Below are 21,680 nucleotides of genomic sequence, written 5' to 3'. Positions count from 1 at the left end.
TATTTTGTTATGCAGTATAGATATTAAACTAACGTCTTAAACAGTTGCGTAGCTAGAAATGACTGGGCCCCACAGCAAATTTTTGAATGAGGCCCCCTCCTCCAGGATTTTTTCGCATTCCCTTCCTTTTCATGCCGCCCCCAATCCTGTGGCTAGTAAAGATCGCTCTCTCAGACCAGGCCCGGCAGCTGTTCCTTCCGTTTTCTACACTGTCTATACTGTCTATACTGCTTCCCCTATAGTTACGCCCCTGGTCTTAAAAAGTAAAAAAAAAAAAATATAATAATTTAAGGGGTTATCCAATATCATTAACAGCCCCCCCATGTGCCGGGCCCCTCACCGGTAATTTACTTACCCTGCTCCCAGTGCCGCTCCTGGTCCCCGCACCACCGCTGCTGCTTCTCCCTGTACACGGATGAAAACATCTGGTGTCAGGGGGGAGCAGCCAATGGCAGGCGGGGACGAGCCTCCCTAGCATCTTGGGTGACGTCCCTACCTGCCATTGGATGCTCCCCCCCCCCGACACCGTATGTGCAGGGAGAAGCAGCAACGGCGGGGCGACGCAGGGAGCGGGGTAAGTATATTCCCTGTGAGGTGCCCGGCACATGGTGGCGCTGTTTATGATATTGGATAACCGCTTTAAAACTACTCAAAAGAACCTGTGAAAAATGGTAAGAAAGCCCAAAAACTGAATGGGGGACATTTATTGTGGCATAAAAAAGCTGCAAATTTACTATACCTTACTCCAGAAACTGGTATAGGTTATAGCTGTGGTCTGTGCCTGCCCCTGGCTAGCATAGACTAAAGCTTTTGTCGCACTTTTGCCTCTTAATAAATTAGGTGCATTTTACTCTAGTGCAGGGGGACCGGTGGTAAGGGCTAATGTATGTTGCGCTGTACCAACTCTTCTCGATGGCAGATGTTGGGGAAGGGGGGGGGAGATGGATCAGGCAGTTGGATTTCAACATGCCCAATCCTTCCCTTTTTGTGTGAGATCATGCAGCATACATGTGTATGGGGGAAGGGAGCAGAAGAAATAGCTTTTTGCTGACCTTGGCAACAAGTCTGTCTTATGATATTTAGGCCTTCAGTGCAAGGCTAGGGGGCGTGGCAGAATGAAACACAAATTTTCCTGCATGTTGACATATAAATCAGACTTTTCTAAAAATATATTTATGGTAAGTGGAAAAGATGTAAGGGGCACTTCTAACTAAGGCCTCTTTCACACTTGCGTTGTTGGGATCCGGCATGCACTTCCGTTGCCGGAGGTGCCTGCCGGATCCGGAAAAACGCAAGTGTACTGAAAGCATTTGAAGACGGAACCGTCTTCCAAATGCTTTCAGTGTTACTATGGCACCCAGGACGCTATTAAGGTCCTGGTTGCCATAGTAGTAGTGGGGAGCGGGGGAACAGTATACTTACAGTCCGTGCGGCTCCCGGGGCGCTCCAGAATGACGTCAGAGCGCCCCATGCGCATGGATGACGTGATCACATGGATCACGTGATCCATGCGCTTGGGGCGCCCTGACGTCACTCTGGAGCGCCCGGGGAGCCGCACGGACGGTAAGTACACTGCTCCCCCGCTCCCCACTACACTTACCATGGCTGTCAGGACTTTAGCGTCCCGGCAGCCATGGTAACCACTCTGAAAAAGCTAAATGTCGGCTCCGGCAATGCGCCGAAACGACGTTTAGCTTAAGGCCGGATCCGGATCAATGCCTTCCAATGGGCATTAATTCCGGATCCGGCCTTGCGGCAAGTGTTCCGGATTTTTGGCCGGAGCAAAAAGCGCAGCATGCTGCGGTATTTTCTCCGGCCAACAAACGTTCCGTACCGGTACTGAAGACATCCTGATGCATCCTGAACGGATTACTCTCCATTCAGAATGCATTAGGATAATCCTGATCAGGATTCTTCCGGCATAGAGCCCCGACGACGGAACTCTATGCCGGAAGAAAAGAACGCAGGTGTGAAAGAGCCCTTATCTCGGTTTACTGCACAGTTGAGTGCTATGGTTTGATGTCTGGGAGCTGCCATTACAGCCAGGTAGAAGCCATCAATAGTGTATCTCAGGGGCGTGCCCCCATGGTCAGAACTCCAGGGACCTCCAGAAAGATTTAGGGGCATTCGCGCAACCATATTTTTCTTCTGCATTCAATCCATATTTTTTTCAGCAGATGTGGACCCATTCATTTCAATGGGGCCACAAAAGATGTAGACAGCACATCGGGGAACATTTACAAAGACCAGCGTTTTCACACCGTTGTTTGTTTCCTCTTGCGCAGCCAGAGGAGTAGACTAATAATGACGCATGCACCTCGTCATAAAATCTAAGGCAGCTGTGCGCCTAGTGGATAAACTACGCCAACCCCAGACTGCCATTCCCCTCCCCCCCAACTTGTATGCCTGGCATGCATGTTGGTAAATTTGCAAGGGCCAGAGTCCCAAACCCCCCCCCCCCACTCCACCCCCGTCCCTCTCAACTTTCAAAAATATTTTGACACCAGCTATAAGACTTAATATTGTCATACGGCCAGTCAAAAAGGGGACTTGCAACAATTTTTACGCCAAAAGCTGGTGAAAAAATATTCGTAAAGACACCCACCGTGTGCTGTTCACATCCTTATATACGTTCCACAGCTTCGCCCAAAAAATAGAGTATGTCCTATTACTGGCCGTTTTGCGGACATGAATAGGCGTTTCTGACATAGGAGTGGGACGTGTGGAAGGGGAAAATGCAGGATGCACACAGCTGGTGTCCGTATTTTGTGGATCCACGTTTTGCGGACCACAAAACAGATACATTGCATAGGGCTTATGCACACGGCATCATGGATGCAGACCCATTCACTTGAATGGGTCCGCAAATCTGGAGATGCGGTGCGGAAGCACGGATCGGAACCACACGGAAGCACTACTTTTTTGCAGTGTGGACCGTCAGATGCAGATCGTGGACCCCATTCAAGTGAATGGGTCGGCGATCCGCATGCGGCTGCCCCATGGTCAGTGCCCATGCATTGTGGACCGCAATTTGCGGTCCGCAGCACGGGCACGGAGCCCTTACGTTTGTTGGCATGAGCCCTTAAAGCTGCACTTTTTTTGTGGTGTCTAAAGTGTTAGGCCTCTTTCACACGGGCATCATGTTTTTTGCCCGGATAAGATGCGGGTGCGTTGCGGGAAAATGCACGCAACGCACGTGCAAAACATTATAATGTGTTTTGCACGCGCGTGAGAAAAATCGGCATCTTTGGTACCCAAAGTCAAACTTATTCACAGAAGTTCGGGTTTGCGTTACGTGTTCTGTAGATTGTATTATTTTCCCTTATAACATGGTTATAAGGGAAAATAATAGCATTCTTAATACAGAATGCAAAGTACAATAGGGCTGGAGGGGTAAAAAATAAATAAATAATAATTGAACTCACCTTAATCCACTTGATCGTGCAGCCGGCATCTCTTCTGTCTTCTTCTTTGCTGTGCACAGGAATAGGACCTTTGATGACGTCACTGTGCTAATCACATGGTTCAATCACATGGTTCATCACCATGGTGAGGGACCATGTGATTGGATCATGTGATGTGACGTCACCACAGGTCCTTAGCCGGCAGCTCAACATTACAGAAGAAGACAGAGATCCGCAACTACGCGATCAAGTGGACTCGGTGAGTTAATTTTATTTTATTTTTAACCCCTCCATCACTATTGTACTTTGCATTCTGTATTCAGAATGCTATTATTTTCCCTTATAACCATGTTATAATGGAAAATAATACAGATTGGGTCCCCCGCCCGATCGTCACCTAGCAACCATGCGTGAAAATTGCACCGCATCCGCACTTGCTTGCGGATGCTTGCGATTTTCACGCGGCCCTATTCACTTCTATGGGGCCTGCGTTGCGTGAAAAACGCAGAATATAGAGCATGCTGCGATTTTCACGCAACGCACAAGTGATGCGTGAAAATCACTGCTGGTGTGCACAGCCCCATAGAAATGAATGGGTCAGGATTCAGTGTGGGTGCAATGCGTTCAGCTCACGCATTGCACCCGCGCGGAATACTCGCCCGTGGGAAAGGGGCCTTAGGGGTCATGCACACGAACGTTTATTGCGTTCAGTATACTGGCCGTTTTTTTAGTTCAGTATGCATGACTTATACTGAACCATTCATTTCAAATCACGTTCCGTGGCTCCATAAAAAAAAACAACTGAATACATATGAAATGTACTCCGTATGTCTTCCGTATCCGTTCCGTTTTTGCGAAACCATCTATTGAAAATGTTATGCCCAGCCCAATTTTTCCTATGCAATTACTGTATACGGTATATGCCATACGTATGGCATTTTCATTGTTTTGCGGTCCGTTTTTTATGGATCCGTTGTTCTGTTTTTTGTTTTCGTTGTGTTTCCGTTTTTCCGTTCCATTTTTCCATTCCGTTTTTCCGTTCCGTTTTTCTGTATGGCATATACAGTATACAGTAATTACATAGAAAAAATTGGTCTGGGCATAAAATTTTCAATAGCTCGTTCCGCAAAAACGGAACGGATACGAAAGACATACGGATGCATTTCCGTATGTGTTCTGTTTTTTTGCGGACTCATTGACTTGAATGAAGCCACGGAACGTGATTTGCGGGCAATAATAGGACATGTTCTATCTTTCAACGGAACGGAAAAAACGGAAATACCGAAATGGAATGCATACGGAGTACATTCCGTTTTTTTTTTTGCGGAACCATTGAAATGAATGCTACCATATACGGAACGCAAAAAACGGCCCGTAAACGGAAAAAAAAAACGGTGTGAAAGAGGCCTAAGAAAAAGATCTGCACCTGTTCTGTGTTTTTGACCTGCACCTGGTTTTGGCTCACAATGACTGATGGAAATAACTGAAGTGTGAACTAGGCCTTAGTGAGCTTTCTGTAAGGGCTTTCATTAATTTTCATGACTAAGCTCCACTTCTGTGTTCACTTTCATAGAAGCTGACAGATCCATTTAGTGGGGTGGATTTATTAAAATGCCTAAAATTAAAATGGACTTTATTGCCCACTAGCTGAAGGACCCGGCTTCGCTCAGGTATATTAAATCTATTTAATTTAATGTTTGTGTGTGTCGTTAAAAGCTATCAACACTATCCACTATAACAGTGACCTCTACAGCACCCCGCCCCCAAAACAGTGACCTCCACAACCCCCCACCCCTTAACACTTCCCCCCCCACAGTGCCCCGTCCCTTAAAATTGGACCTCTACAGCAGCCCACCCCCTTAACTTTGACCTTTACAGCAGCCTTCCCCTTTAACAGTGACTTTCACAGCATTCCACCCCCTTGACAGTGACCTCCACAGGGGCTCGCCCCCTTAACAGTGGCCTTTACAGAAATCTGCCCCTTAACACTGACCTCCATAGTGGACCATCCCCTTAAATGTGACCTCCACAGCAGTCTGCTCCTAGGGTGGCCATAGGTCCAGTTTTAGGCCGGACAGTCCGACTTTCAGACTCCCTGTCCTCCATATGGCGTAGGGTCTGGGTGGACACAAGGATGTCCTTTTGAACAGCTCACTCTCATAAAGCAGCACTGTGCTGTCTGAGTGTGAGCTGCAGAAATAAAGTCACCATCCCTTCCACTCCTGCAGCTGACAGAAGTAGATTTTTAACTTCATTTTCTCAATCCCTGTCGGCTGAGGAGTGGGAGGGGCGTGGCCTAACCGGATCGGGGGCGTGTCCTTTTGAACAGCTCACTCTAAGACAGCAGCACTGTATTGTCTGAGTGTGAGTTGCAGGGAGAAAGTCACCCTCCCTCCCACCTCTGCAGCTTACAGAAGTTGATTTTTAACTTCATTTTTTCAATCCCTATCCACTAATAAGTGGGGGGGCCGTGGCCTAACTAAATCAGGGGCGTGGCCTAGCGGGACCTAGAAGTTGATTTTTAACTTCATTTTTTCAATACCTGTCGCTAAGGAGGGGGCGTGGCCTAACCGGATCACGGGCGTGGTTTTAAGTTCATCTTTTGAGGGTCGACACATTGTGGCAGGGGGCATGTCTGGGTCCTTCTTACTGGCTCATTTGCATACCAGATTACCTGGATTTTCAGAGGATTAAAACATCTATTGCTGAAACAAAGGCACATCTTGAAATAAGGTACTGTAGTGTCCCACTAGGTAGGAGTGGGCACTACACAAGGGTCAATTGGGTCACATGTTACTTCTACTCACAAGGGACAGCTATATTATATTTAACTATGCATTTAATGTATTTTTCTATGTATTATTACATGTGTTGTTTCCCCTGTTATATGCTCAGCAGGCCTATTAGGGTGTAGTTAGGCATCCTAGACACTAGAGGGAGATAGGGAGCCCCTAGTATAAATGTCCAGGCCCAGATAGGGAGGAGTGAGATCATAGTCAGGAGTCTGTGGAGACAGAAGTGAGAAGGCATCTTAGCCAGAGATATGCTGAGGGCCTCCTCCTGACATGCAGCTGGATAGTCCAGGCTGCTAGTTGCTACCAGGAGGCTAGTGAAGAACTCTAGCCTGCCTGTAGATAAAGTGAGCCACAGTTAGCTCAGAAGATTACCCCAAGAGAAGAGATGTACCTCCTGGGAGAAACCTGCAGCTTCCCTCACAACAGGAACAATACAACCAGCTCAGATAAGTAAGCTGATGGGCAGAGGTACTATAAGATAAAAGCAAGTGTCAATACAGCATTTAGGCATCCGGGGCTTGGGATACAGCCAACCAGAATAGCTGTGGAGATAGTGCAGCCTGGACTGTGAAGCATTAACTGTTTACTTCCAAGTATTTTGCAAGATAGTTACCTGCCATATTAAGAAGTAAACCTGCTTGTGAATGATATGATTCAAGGGACTGCATAACCAACTGTCTGTATAAAGTTTGGACTGTTTCCCAAGTAAAGCAACGTTTGGTTCATCATACCATCTGTGTACCTCAATTACTGCTACTAGAAATCGGTGTGCCACCGTTACAGGCACTGGTGTCACGATCCTTAAAGGGACCTTGCCTCAGGCACTCAAAATACCTGTAACATCCAGGGCACCTCATCCACCATCAGGCCTGGTCTCTCCATACAGAGTGTGCCCCAGAGGAACTTGTGTCTACCTCTCCTTCACTGCCTCATGCCTGCCCAGGGTTCTCCTCTAAAAAGTGAGTAACCCTCGATTGCCCATAACCGTGACCTCACTATCGCAATACCCTGCAGGTCTGGCGTGCTGCAGGTACTAAGTGCTATTAGGCCATGGCTTTACTTCAATAGCGATTATCCTGGTGACAGATTTCCTTTAAAGCTCACCTACAGCAGTGAAAATAAATGGCTGGGTTGTTATGGAAACCTGGAGTAAAACTGTATGTGGAGGCTGGAGGACCTGCGAGCTTCTATTGGCTGATAAGGGTCATGTAACTAATCTTCTATTGGATGATGCATTTTTTTGGGAATATCTCAGGAACGGTACGTCCTAGAGAGCTGAGACCTGTTCTAAAACCTTCCCGGACACCTGATGTACCTGTGTGCCAAATTTCGTGATTGTAAATGCGACGGTGCGGATTACTTTAGCGGACATACATACACACACACACATACACTCAGCTTTATATATTAGATAGTAACCAGTCACAGTGTAGCTTTCATTTTTCAAGACCACTCTAAGGTTCCTATTAGGCCTCTTTCACACGGGTGAGTTTACCGCGCGGGTGCAATGCGTGAGGTGAACGCATTGCACCCGCACTAAATCCGGGCCCATTCATTTCTATGGGGCTGTACACATTAGTGGTGATTTTCACGCATCACTTGTGCGTTGCGTGAAAATCGCAGCATGCTCTATATTCTGCTTTTTTCACGCAACGCAGGCCCCATAGAAGTGAATGCAAGTGCGGATGCGGTGCAATTTTCACGCATGGTTGCTAGGAGACGATCGGGATGGGGACCCGATCTTTATTATTTTCCCTTATAACATGGTTATAAGGGAAAATAATAGCATTCTTAATACAGAATGCTAAGTAAATTAGGGATGGAGGGGTTAAAAATAAAAAATAAAAATTAAACTCACCTTATCCACTTGTTTGCGCTGCCCGGCTCGCCTTCTTTCTTATTCTTTGATGAGCTGGGAGAAAAGGACCTTTGGTGACGTCACTGCGCACATCACATGGTCCATCACATGATCCATCACCAAGAATAGGACATGTTCTATCTTTTTGCAGAACACAGGTATTTTTTGGAATATTTGGCCCGTTTTGTGGATTTTTACTGTGTTTTTTAGCCAGGAAATGCTAGCTTTAGATCTTTTGTAGACATCTATGGAAAAAAAAATGAACACAGGATAAACAGGCATTTTTTGTAGTGGCATTTTTTTTTACTCTTGAGATGCATTTCTTGGACATCCTTCACCTTTTCCCCCTGCTTTAAAAATCACAAATGGCAGTGTGTTTTGCGTTTTTGCATGCAATTTTTTGTACTAATGTATATTGCTCATTCTGCTCTATAGAGAAAGCAACATTACATGGGTTACATACTTTCCTGCAAAAGAACACAAGGCATGTAAAACTTCATAAAAGAAACACCAGGTTGTGAATTATACTACATGGGCAAAAACACCTAAAAAAAACTTTAGCAAGTTAGTAGTTCCTTTGAGACTTTTTTTGTACAACACAAAACTGTGTAGCAGTACTCCTAAGGGATAGCAGTTAATTTATGATGAGGCACATCCTTCAGCAGCAATTTCTCTTTAGGGCGTTTGGTAGCTTCCCAGCTTTTAAAAGACTAGCGCACACCCTAGTTTTTTTGAAGCCACTGGCTGGTTACTTGAGGGTATTTAAGGCACCTTCCTCTAAGGCACCTTCCTTGCTAGTAACCAGGAAGATGTACTGTTCTTTTGGTCTGCCTGTGTACCAACCTTTGCCTTTTTACGACTCTAACAGTCCACTGCCTGTCCTGACCTTGGACCTTTTTCACGTATTCACACGAACATTGCCTGCCCTGACCTTTGCCTATTTCCTGACGAGTATTGCCTGATCCCACAGTGCTTTGCACCTGTGTCTCTGACCCCAGCTGCTAACCACACTGGGACTTTTCCAAGAGGCAAGTGTCTGGTGGCTTCCCTGCAGCAAAGGACAGATCTCTGTATAGGGGTTAAAGGGAGAAAGCCCTGGGACCTCCAGGACAACACTCTTAGGTCCAGCCCATAGTCAAGCTGGTTAGTTGGTACAGTGGTTCCATTTCCATATCCATGCTTGTAACAATAAGTCATTTTTAGAAGCAATATTTCCAATATTACACTAATTTTCTTTTTTATGTACTGTTTACAGCTTTCCTGAAGAGTCTCAACAGTAAGCAGAGACGTGAACATTACTCTGTGAAAGATTTTGTCAAGCTGAAGGAGATCCCTGCATGGAAAGACACAGCAAAAAGTGAGAGACATAAACATTCACAGTCTGCTTATGGTCATCTAAATTTCTTTTTTACAGTGGCTAGTACTTTAGACTATGTTACAATAACGCTAAACTCAGAAAATGCACAAAAAAAATCTGTCTTTCTGCTATTCATCACGTCCTTTCCCTTGATCCTATTTTTTCATATTACAGATGAAATTTAGAAATATAAAAAAGAAATCTCTGACCCACAAGGTCATTTATGTGCACCCTCTAAGACACGTGGCTGGGGAAGGAGCCACCCTGCTATGCCCTGTCTGCAGTGGGATGAAAGAATTGTTAAAGGGGTTGTGTCACTTGAGCAAGTGGCATTTATGATGTAGACAAAGTTAATACAAGTCACTTACTAATGTATTGTTATTATCCATATTGCTTCCTTTGGTGGCTGGATTCATTTTTCCATCGCATTATAGACCGCACATTTTCATGATTACGACCACTCTACAATCCATCAGTGGTGGTTGTGCTTGCACACCGTAGGAAAAAGTTCTGGCCTCTCTGGTGGCCGGAACTGTGGGAGTGAGGATAGGCAGGTGCTTTTTTCTATAGTGTGCAAGTACGGCCACCAATGCTGGATTGCAGGGTGGTCGTAACCATGGGAATGAGTAGTGTATAATGTGATGGAAAAACGAATCCAGCCAGCAAAGGAGGCAATATGGACAATCACAATACATTAGTAAGTGGCTTGTATTAACTTTCTCTACATGATAAATGCCATTTGCTGAAGTGAGACAACCCCTTTAAACTCCACCCTTTAAGTCAGTCTCCAGCTGTAAATGGAGTAGATCGGCAGGAGATTAACCACTTTATTCTTAGCAAGATTGTAGAAGACCGTGTCAGGATTATGCAGAAAGTGCTGAAGACTTACAAACAGTGAGGGCAACTATAGATAGTACCTGTTTATATTTAGCATTCATTACTAATGATTGCCGATCCCATTCTACTTATCATAGGGATGAGTCCCTACAACGTTTGATACTGTCATCACTGATTGGACAGTGTCAGACTGTAGGGACACCCCCCAATCCTAACACCTAGTTGTCAATTTATTTATACATTTCTAGAAATAAGAGAAATTGCAGAAAGTAGAATTCTAAGTAAAGATGATCCTGAACTGCTATTTCACAAGGAAGAAGAGCGATGGAGCGGGGAGCAGCCATAGTGGAATGCAGCTTGACTTAGGGGGAAGTGGGAGGCTTAAGGGGTTAAATAAGTTTGAATGGGATGCAGGGCAGGGATTAGTCAATGGGAGGATGGGGCAGGAGAGGTTTGACGGGCAGTATTTAAGTAACGGATGGGCGGAGTTTAGCCACTTGCTGGATAATAGGGTTTGAAGTTGGCAGCATGTCCGAGCTGGAAGACTTGATGGCGGCAGTGCTGGCAGCGGCTGTGCAGTATGACTGCAGCAGTCACTACAGACGGTGCTACAAGGGACGGAAGGGTCCCCGGTGGACCTGTCGGTGCGGGCTCGGGCCCGGAGGTCTCTTCCCCCGGAGCCAGTGGTGTAGGGATCGCCATAGCAACCATAGCAGTGGCTATGGGGCCCTACGCCACTGGGGGCCCGTCCGTGCCGCCTTCTGTTGATTTTTTTTATTTCTTTTTTTATTTACACACATACTACACACAGGCAGCCAGGCCCGAGTGGATGGCACTGTTTAGGGGGGAGATCTGTGGATGGCACTGTTTAGGGGAGGGGGGATCTGTGGATGGCACTGTTTAGGGGGGATCTGTGGATGGCACTGTTTAGGGGAGGGGGGATCTGTGGATGGCACTGTTTAGGGTGGATCTGTGGATGGCACTGTTTAGGGGGGGATCTGTGGATGGCACTGTTTAGGGGGGGATCTGTGGATGGCACTGTTTAGGGGGGGATCTGTGGATGGCACTGTTTAGGGGGAGATCTGTGGATGGCACTGTTTAGGGGAGGGGGGATCTGTGGATGGCACTGTTTAGGGGAGGGGGATCTGTGGATGGCACTGTTTAGGGGAGGGGGATCTGTGGATGGCACGGGGGGGGGGGCCCATACATTTTTTTTGCTATGGGGCCCATGCATTTCTAGCTACGCCCCTGCCCGGAGCGCTGTAGTCCTGAGGTAACCCCCATGGTCCGGTGTCGCATACGGAGCCCCTCTCCTGCTGGTTCCCGCCTCTGTGGCTGGAGGATTGACGGACGGCCGGTTTCTTAACCAATTTGTTGTTGTTGGAGTTATTGTATTGGCGACTGAGTTGTGGGGGAGTCGTTTACGTAACAAACAGGTGCGGTTTTGTTGTCATAATTTCACAAACGGCTAGTTCATTGCTGGTGTTGCACTTGTTGCGTCACTTAGTTCTTCGGGGGTTAGAATTGAATGCATGTTTTGTAGCGATGCATGTGCCTGGGATTGATAATTCAGTGGCCGATTCTCTTTCTCGTTTTCAGTGGGATTGATTTTGACAATTGGTGCCAGGAGTGGACGAGAAAGGGCTGCATTGTCCCCAGTGGCCCTGGAGCGTGGCCTTGGGGCATCAGTGTACTTGATATGGCGATCTGTCAGTAGTGGTACGTGGGCAGCTTACACAGTAGTCTGGTCGCAGTGGGAAAAGTTGAAAGATCAGGTGGGGGGATGCGTTTCAGCTAAAGATTTTTAAATGTTATTGGTTTATTGGCTGGGGTTGTCTTTCAAGAGCGGGGTGTCGTTTTCATCAGTGTCCAAGAGGGTAGCAGCGGTGGGTTTTTGGTTGCGTCTACGGGGGTTAGTGGATGTATCAAAAGGCTTTGAAGGGATACCGGCGGGGTGCAACCGCCAGGGACACTCGACGACCTGTCTCTTTTTCAGTGTTGCAGACTTTGTGCAAGATGGTAGAGGTAGTTAGTATGTCAAAGTATGAGGCTTGTATGTTTCGGGCGGCTTTTTATTTGGTGTTTTTTTTGTGCGCTTCGGGTTTCAGAATTGGCGTCTAGTAGTTGTAAGCGAGTAGAGGGTCTGTTGCGGGGGATGTGTGTGTGGGGGTTGATGGCTTACAGTGCTTGTTGAGACGGTCAAAGACGAACCCAGTAGGAAAAGGGGTGCAAATTAATTTACGCCCGTTGTTAGGCTGTGCGGTGTGTCCGGTTTGGTGTGTTGAAGGATTTTTGCACTATCGTCCGATGGGGAAGGAACCTTTGCTAGTACATCAGGATGGTACTGTTCTTTCCCGTTTTCAGTTTGTAGATGTTTTTCGGAAGTGCTTGCCAGCTGTGGAGTTTGCTTCTCATTCGTTCAGGATTGGGGCGGCCACAGAGGCAGCTAGGTGGGGTTTAGGTGATACAGCCATTAAGCGGATTAGCCGCTAGGAGTCGGCAAGTTTCCAGCAGCAGCTTTTCTGGGGTGAAGTTTTCCACCTATGTTTTCTGCTCACTATCCGCTTCTCCACCTGGCAACCTGAGTTTGATAAAGGTCATGTTTGGACCAAAACGTCACACAGTATTGTGAAGTTGCCTATTCTAATTAAAGAACTACCTTTCTGCATTAAAATTGGAGTGCGATTGTCATATTTACTTAACTAAAGTCGGCAAGTTTCCGTTACTATTGTAGGAAGGCGCAAGGGTCCGTCATTGAAGGAAGGTACGTGTCACCGAGGTTCCTGGCCTCGGTGAGATAAGAACCGGTTATTTTATGTGCTTGCTGACACTGTTTATTCTTAGTGTGGCTGAAAAGCCGATCCGGGCCGGTTCTTATTGGGAGCAGCCAAAGAGCAGGGTGGGTGGCTGTTCCCCACGTCCAGGCCAGGTTTTGGGCTGGGGTTTAAAAACCCAGCCAGCAGCTCAGCTGGGTGTGGTATGTTCCTCCAAGTGAAAGTGGAGCTGTGAAGGCTCTTTGTCTCTGGGAGCTGCATGAGAGCCACCAGCTGGAAGCCAGGCGCCCTAAAGCCTGCTGTGGATATCCAGGTGACGTGTTTGTTTTGAGTTCTGTGGACTTTGGCTGTGTGAAATAACACGAGGAATTCCTGTGGTGTGAATTAACACCAGGACTCTGCAAAGTGTTTGTGTTATGTTTTTCCTTGGGTGTGAATAAACACTGAACTTTTTGCTTTACTACCGTGTTCTTGCCTCTGTACTGCGTCCGCTTACCCTGCCTACCAGAGCAAATCCCTACACTATGTTCGCCCGCATCTGCTTTAAAGGGGCTAGGGAGGACGGGTTGTGTTTTCAGGGTATTCAGGTGGCTGAAACAGTTTATTCATGATGTGTTCATGCTTTGTTGCAGGGTCCTTATCGTGTTTGGCCTAGGTATTTGGGCATTCTTATGTTTATTGGGGTAGCTTGCGAGCAAATGTTCGGCGGAACGTAAGACAATTGGGTTTTCCGAACAATGTGGTACAAGTTCGCTGGATAGGTTTGCAGGGCCTTTTGTGGGGTAGGGTTTTGCAAGCGTTTCGATTTTTATGTTGCATTAGATAGATTCCCATACATTTTAGTGCTTCATGTCAGGGGGAATGACTTGGGGGTACGTCGCTTGAGGGATGTAATAAGGGATATTAAGCTGGATTTGTTGCGGCTATGGGCGTAGTTTCCAGGTTTGTTAGTAGTTTGTGGTGCATGTGGTCCGCTGCCGACATCCTCCATTGTATGCATTTTTTGCTGGGGATTGCTGCTAGCAACGGACGATATGCGGAGGAATTGCTCCCCCGGTTATTAACACGCTACAGTGTTTGGGGTTTTTGAGCATTTCCTCCCATTTAGGCCACTTTATTTTAGTGATTTTTCTTTATATGTATGGAATGTGCCATTGCACAATGCTGGTAACATTCTAGTGCATCTGGTAGCCTGTGTCACATGGCCTGTTGTAGGTGGGGCTTGCAGCCCTAGTCCTTCTCCCACTGCATGAGTGATCTCACTATGGAGGCATGTGGAAGCTTGGCTCGGAGTTGGATCTTAGCACCATTCAGACCGTGTTCACACACCATAGGTAGTCTAGTGGTAGGACTCATGCCACACTGAGATACCTTGACGGTGGTGCAAAAGGGCTTTGTTGTGTTCCTGGCTGGAATACATTGATATGCAACTGACAATACTGGCTAATCCAGGCTGGTGTTAAAAACTGAGACTTTAGCCAATGTATTCCAGCCAGGAACACAACGAAGCCCTTTTGCACTACGTCAAGGTATCTCAGTGTGGCATGGGTCCTACCACTAGACTACCTATGGTGTGTGAACACAGTCTGAATGGTGCTAAGATCTAACTCACAGCCAAGCTCCCACATACATTCAGGTCCATAAATATTGGGACATCAACACAATTCTAAAATTTTGGCTCTATACACCACCACAATGGATTTGAAATGAAACGAACAAGATGTGCTTTAACTGCAGACTGACAGCTTTAATTTGAGGGTATTTACATCCAAATCAGGTGAACGGTGTAGGAATTACAACAGTTTGCATATGTGCCTCCCACTTGTTAACCCCTTAAGGACTCAGCCCTATTTCACCTTAAGGACTTGGCCATTTTTTGCAAATCTGACCAGTGTCACTTTAAGTGCTCATAACTTTAAAACGCATTGACTTATCCAGGCCGTTCTGAGATTGTTTTTTCGTCACATATTGTACTTCATGACACTGCTAAAATTGGGTCAAAAAAGTTAATTTTTTTGCATAAAAAAATACCATATTTACCAAAAATTTAGAAAAATTAGCAAATTTCAAACTTTCAGTTTCTCTACTTCAGTAATACATAGTAATACCCCCAAAAATTGTGATTACTTTACATTCCCCATATGTCTACTTCATGTTTGTAGCATTTTGGGATTGATATTTTATTTTTTGGGGATGTTATAAGGCTTAGAAGTTTAGAAGCAAATCTTGAAATTTTTCAGAAATTTACAAAAACCCAATTTTTAGGGACCACTACAGGTCTGAAGTCACTTTGCGAGGCTTACATAATAGAAACCGCCCAAAAATGACCCCATTCTATAAACTACACCCCTCAAGGTATTCAAAACTGATTTTACAAACTTCGTTAACACTTTAGGTGTTGCACAAGAGTTATTGGCAAATGGGGATGAAATTTGCGAATTTCTTTTTTTTGCCTAATTTTCCATTTTAACCCATTTTTTCCACTAACAAAGCAAGGGTTAACAGCCAAACAAGACTGTATCTTTATTGCCCTGACTCTGCTGTTTACAGAAACACCCCATATGTGACCGTAAACTACTGTACGGGCACACAGCGGGGCGCAGAGTGAAAGGTGCGCCGTATGGTTTTTGGAAGCCAGATTTTGCTGGACTGTTTTTTTGACACCATGTCCCATTTGAAGCCCCCCTGATGCACCCCTAGAGTAGAAACTCCATAAAAGTGACCCCATCTAAGAAACTACACCCCTCAAGGTATTCAAAACAGATTTTACAAACTTTGTTAACCCTTTAGGTGTTGCACAAGATTTAATGGAAAATAGAGATACAATTTCAAAATTTCACTTTTTTGGCAGATTTTCCATTTTAATATTTTTTTTCCAGTTACAAAGCAAGGGTTAACAGCCAAACAAAACTCATTATTTATGGCCCTGATTCTGTAGTTTACAGAAACACCCCATATGTGGTCGTAAACCGCTGTACGGGCACACGGCAGGGCGCAGAAGGAAAGGAATGCCATACGGTTTTTGGAAGGCAGATTTTGCTGGACTGGTTTTTTTTGACACCATGTCCCATTTGAAGCCCCCCTGATGCACCCCTAGAGTAGAAACTCCAAAAAAGTGACCCCATTTTAGAAACTACGGGATAGGGTGGCAGTTTTGTTGGTACTAGTTTAGGGTACATATGATTTTTGGTTGCTCTATATTACACTTTTTTGTGCGGCAAGGTAACAAGAAATAGATTTTTTGGCACAATTTTTTTTTTTGTTATTTACAACATTCATCTGACAGGTTAGATCATGTGGTAATTTTATAGAGCAGGTTGTCACGGACGCGGCGATACCTAATATGTATACAATTTTTTTTATTTATGTAAGTTTTACACAATGATTTCATTTTTAAAACAAAAAAATGTTTTAGTGTCTCCATAGTCTAAGAGCCATAGTTTTTTCAGTTTTTGGGCGATTATCTTAAGTACGGTCTCATTTTTTGCGGGATGAGATGACTGTTTGAGTGGCACTATTTTGGGGTGCATATGACTTTTTGATCACTTGCTATTACACTTTTTGTGACGTAAGATGACAAAAAATTGCTTTTTTTACACCATTTTTATTTTTTTACGGTGGTCACCTGAGGGGTTAGGTCATGTGATATTTTTATAGAGCCGGTCGATACGGACGCGGCAATACCTAATATGAATACTATTTATTTATTTAAGTTTTACACAATGATTTTATTTTTGAAACCAAAAGAATCATGTTTTAGTGTTTCCATAGTCTAAGAGCCATAGTTTTTTCAGTTTTTGGGCGATTATCTTGGGTAGGGTATGATTTTTGCGGGATGAGATGACGGTTTGATTGGTACTATTTTGGCGTACATGCGACTTTTTTGATCACTTTTATTACCTTTTTTGGGAAGTAAGGTGGGCAAAATTTCAATTTCCTAATAGTTTTTATTTTTTTATTTTTATGGCGTTCACCGTGCGGGGAAAGTAACATGACCGTTTTATAGATCAGGTCGTTACGGACGCGGCGATACCAAACATGTGTAGGGAATTTTATTTTTTTCATTTTTAATCAGTGATAAATGTGTTTTTGGATTTTTACATTTTTTTCACTTTTTTTCACTTTTTTTTTTACCCAGACCCACTTGGTTCTTGAAGATCCAGTGGGTCTGATGTCTGTATAATACAGTACAGAACAATATATATTGTACAGTACTGTATTTTACTTACACTTTGTCTGAACAGATCTCTGCCTTTAGCACAGATCTGTTCAGCACCATGGACAGCAGGATGCCTGAGAGGCGTCCTGTTGCCATGGGAACCTTCCCCTTCTGCTCAGTAGTTGTCAGAACTTCGCAGACGGGGAAGGGTAAGCACAGGGCTGAGGGGGGCTGTCTGGGGGTTCTCTCCCTCTCCATCGGGGGGCTTCAAAGGCACAGCAGCCCCCCGATGGGAGAGGGAGGGAGCTCCCTCTTACTGTTAACTTTTTCCATACAGCGGTCCGTACGGACCGCTGTATGGAAAGGGTTAAACGGCTGACATCGCATCATCGATGTCAGCCGTTTATACCAGGGTGCCAGCAATGTGCTGGCACCCTGGTATACCCACTAGAGACCAACGATTATACAAGGGGAGGCGGGCGGGGGATCACGATCCCGCCTGCCGCACCGCCCGCCTCCCGCACCGCCCCCACCGCCCACAACTCCCCCCCTGCACCACCCGCCGGCAAAAAATCATGCAGGGGTGCAGGGGGGGGGTGTAAAATATATATTTTAGGGACACTAAAGCTTCTGATCCCCGCGGTCAGGGCCCGCGGGGATCAGAAACTGCACAAAGCGCAGCAAACCGCAGGTCTGAATTGACCTGCGGTTTTCTGCGATCGCCGATGCGGGGGGGTCAAATGACCCCCCCCTGCATTGTTACGGGATGCCGGCTGAATGATTTCAGCCGAAATCCCGTTCCGATTAACCCCTCGGGCGCCGGAATACAGATTTCAAGTTATGACGTACCGGTACGTCATGGGTCCTTAAGGACTCGGGATCCATGCCGTACCGATACGTCCTAAGTCCTTAAGGGGTTAAGGGACCAAAAGTAATGGGACATAATAATAATCATAAATAAAACTTTCACTTTTTAATACTTGGTTGCAAATCCTTTGTAGTCAATTACAGCCTGAAGTCTGGAATGCATAGACATCACCAGACGCTGGGTTTCATCCCTGGTGATGCTCTGCCAGGCCTTTACTGCAACTGTCTTTAGTTCCTGCATGTTCTTGGGGCATTTTCCCTTCAGTTTTGTCTTCAGCAAGTGAAATGCATGCTCAATCGGATTCAGGGCCAGCGCCACCTGTAAGGCGACCTAGGCAGCCGCCTAGGGCGCAATTTAGCAGGGGGCGCCGGAAAGGTGCGGTTTAAAAAAAAAACCTTGGTTAAGTGGCGGCCGGTCCTGCTGCAAGTTTCTTTTTAAAGTACGGCGGCGGGCACTCCCCCGCACCAGGCGGCTGCCGCACTGCCCGAGCTGGCACGTCGATGATTGTGCACCGCCCGGGCGCAGCCTGAAGAGAGGGACTGACAGGAGGGAAGCGCCTCTAATGTAGCGTGGCCAAGCTCTGTTCGGTCCGCGGTACAGGAGCTTTTGTTTCCTGTACCCGGCCGGACTGACAGGAAGTGCTCACTTAGTGTGCACTTCCTTTCAGTCCGGCCGGGTACAGGAAACAAATGCTCCTGTACCGCGGACTGAACAGAGCTCGGCCACGCTACACTAGAGGTGACAGGGGGGGGAATGAGAGTGACGAGGGAGGGAGAGGGGGAGAAGAGAGTGACGAAGGAGGGAGAGGGGGAGAAGAGAGTGACGAGGGAGGGAGAGGGGGAGAAGAGAGTGACGAGGGAGGGAGAGGGGGAGAAGAGAGTGACGAGGGAGGGAGAGGGGGAGAAGAGAGTGACGAGGGAGGGAGAGGGGGAGAAGAGAGTGACATCCATTACAATGCACCACTTGCACACATACACAGAAACACACAACGCATTCCGTACACACATTCAGAAACACACAATACATACCTTAAACACAAACTTCTTTCTATCCCTTACACGAAAACACACTGCAATCCACTACACACACACACACTGCATCATCTACACAAACTGCTGTCCCTATACACTACATTCCATAAGCACACACATTAGATTCTCTACAGCAACACATAACACATCCCCTACACACTTCACCCACTGTGAACAAACTCATGGGTGGAACATGTAGGTGGACTTATGGGCATACTCACCATCAGACCCTGGGGCCCAGACCTTGAGCTGTGTAAAGGGCCCCAAAAAATGGAGCTGCTTCCCCTTCTCCCAGAACATAGATTTTTGTGACCACAGTTACAAACAGCCTCCAGAGAGCCTGTTCTACACAAATATGTATAAAAAGAAAATTATGGTACCAGCGCTGGGATGGAAAGAGATAAAGTACAATAAAATAACTAGTACCTGTCCTGGTAGATCGTTGCTCAAAGATGCCTGTGGTGCAGGTGGATTCTTCAGACCGTCGATAGTGCAGGGCAGGTTGCAGTGCTTCTTGCTCAACTTCGAAAAAACGTGCGCCGCTCCGGCCTGTAGCTGGCGCGCGCACGAAGGAGCGTGTTAGTAAGGGATTTCGGAGCGTGGAGTGTGACGTCACACCTGTCCTACGGAAACTTCTGAGGACCAAAAAGCCAATCCTGGCTGAGCAAGAAGCACTGCAACCTGCCCTGCCCTGGTCTGAAGAATCCACCTGCACCACAGCATCTTTGAGCAGCCATCTACCAGGACAGGTACTAGTTATTTTATTGTACTTTATCTCTTTCCATCCCAGCGCTGGTACCATAATTTTCTTTTTATACATATATATGTTTATTCGGATCGAGGCAGCCGTCATCCCTCAGGTATTCAGCAGCGGCTCTGTACACTACTTGTGATTCCTTGATAGCGCAGGTACAACCACTTTATTTATTATCCTGTTCTACACAAGACCAGTGGAGCTAGACTGCAGCTAGAGCCAATCATCATCCTCATCTGTTGTAAGGAGGCAATCTAGTATATTATTCGTGGCACTAATCTCTAATTTACGTCACATTAAAGAGACACTATAGTCCCCAGAACCACTGCAGCTTAATGTTCTGGATCCAGTGGACCATCACGCCAACGACACCCTGGATGAGGTAGGACCAGATTTTATTAGGACTGGGTGAGTGTAGTCATGCATTGGGCTTAGGGCTCTTTAACACGAGCAGATGCCATGCGGGTAAACAAGAAAATGACGTTGTGCTGGACTGCTGGTATAATTACACAATGCTATGGGGCTGGTATGTAATTTTTTCCAGGGCTGGTTTTCATGACCAGTCCAGCCCTGGTAGAGGCGGAGCTGTGCCGACTTGGATGGAAGGCTGGGTAGCTCAAGGGCGCATTGTGCGCCCTGATCTCTACGTTTACCCCCCTGACCCCTCCCACCCTTGAGCACGCAGAGCAGAGAGGGGGTGGAGCGAAGAAGGAAGGGAAGGCCACTGAGCAGCCGAGCAGCCAGCCACCAGCAATTTCCTGCCTCCCAGTGCCTTCTGGGACAGAAGTGGGCTCCTGGATTGGAGTGCAGCTGCTTTCTTCTTCCCCAGGGCGACATTGGTGTTTGTCTCCAGTCCCCAGAGTCCCCAGAGCCAGATCAAGAGCCAGACTGCAGCCAGAGACCAGATCATCTTATTGTCCTGGTGATAAGTAGACAATGCAATATGTTTATTATTTAATTGTTTAGTTATTAATACTACATTGGAAACTAATTTACCTCACATTAAAAGGACACTATAGTCCCAGAACCACTACAGTTTAATGTAGTGGTACTGGTGTCTATAGCCTGTTCCTGCAGAGAAAAGACACTGTGCAGTACTGGTGGTAAAGGAGCACTATAGTGCCAGGAAAACCAACTCATTTTCCTGGCACTATATAGTTGTTATGAGTGGGGCACCCTCGTGTCCCCCTCCCACTGGGCTGAAAGGGTTAAAACCCCTCCAGCCACTTACCTTTTTCCAGCGCCGGCACTGGGAACTCTTCTCCCCGATCCTCCTCTCTTCCGCGTCTTCCCACTGTAATTTTCACAGTGAGAATCGCGGAAGCACCTCTAGCGGCTGTCAGGGAGACAGCTACAAGAAGCTTGATTAACCCTAAGGGAAACATAGCAGTTCTTTTCATTTAAATGCTGAGAAAGGGGTGGAACATATGTGATGTCATGATATGGGCAGATCATCTGATAAGGGGGGTGGGGCGGCAATTTTTATCTTGCCTAGGGCAGCAAAAATCCTTGCACCGGCCCTGATCGGATTCAGGTCAGGTGATTGACTTGGCCATTGCATAACATTCCACTTCTTTCCCTTAAACTCTTTGGTTGCTTTTGCAGTATGCTTTGGGTCATTGTCCATCTGCACTGTGAAGCGCTGTCCAATGAGTTCTGATATAAAATAGTTAGTAGTGATTTTTTCCCCTCACCCATGACGGCACCCAGTGCGACTCAACCTCCCATCAGGACAGGAAACCTGAGAAGATAAAAAAGGACACACCTCCACCCAACACCAGTTCAGGTTTCCTGTCCTCCGGATGGGAGTTCCTGAGAAGCAGCAGTATTTCTGCGGGACGTA

General features: G+C 46.4%; 1 protein-coding gene across 1 annotated transcript in view; it reads left to right on the top strand.

Annotated features, from left to right (window-relative positions):
• The window catches only part of LOC120980044 (ADP-ribose glycohydrolase MACROD1-like), a 175,127-nt gene that overhangs the window by 34,488 nt on the left and 118,959 nt on the right, over positions 1-21,680 (top strand). Inside the window, exon 2 of the mRNA XM_040408913.1 lies at positions 9,313-9,414. Within this exon, the coding sequence (XP_040264847.1) occupies positions 9,313-9,414 (102 nt within the window). The remainder of the gene's footprint in view (positions 1-9,312; positions 9,415-21,680) is intronic.

This window comes from Bufo bufo, chromosome 10, assembly GCF_905171765.1.
Source record: "Bufo bufo chromosome 10, aBufBuf1.1, whole genome shotgun sequence".
In the NCBI taxonomy this organism is placed as follows: Eukaryota; Metazoa; Chordata; class Amphibia; order Anura; family Bufonidae; genus Bufo; species Bufo bufo.
Note: the sequence above shows the minus strand (reverse complement) of the source record. Positions and strands in the feature narration are given on the sequence as shown.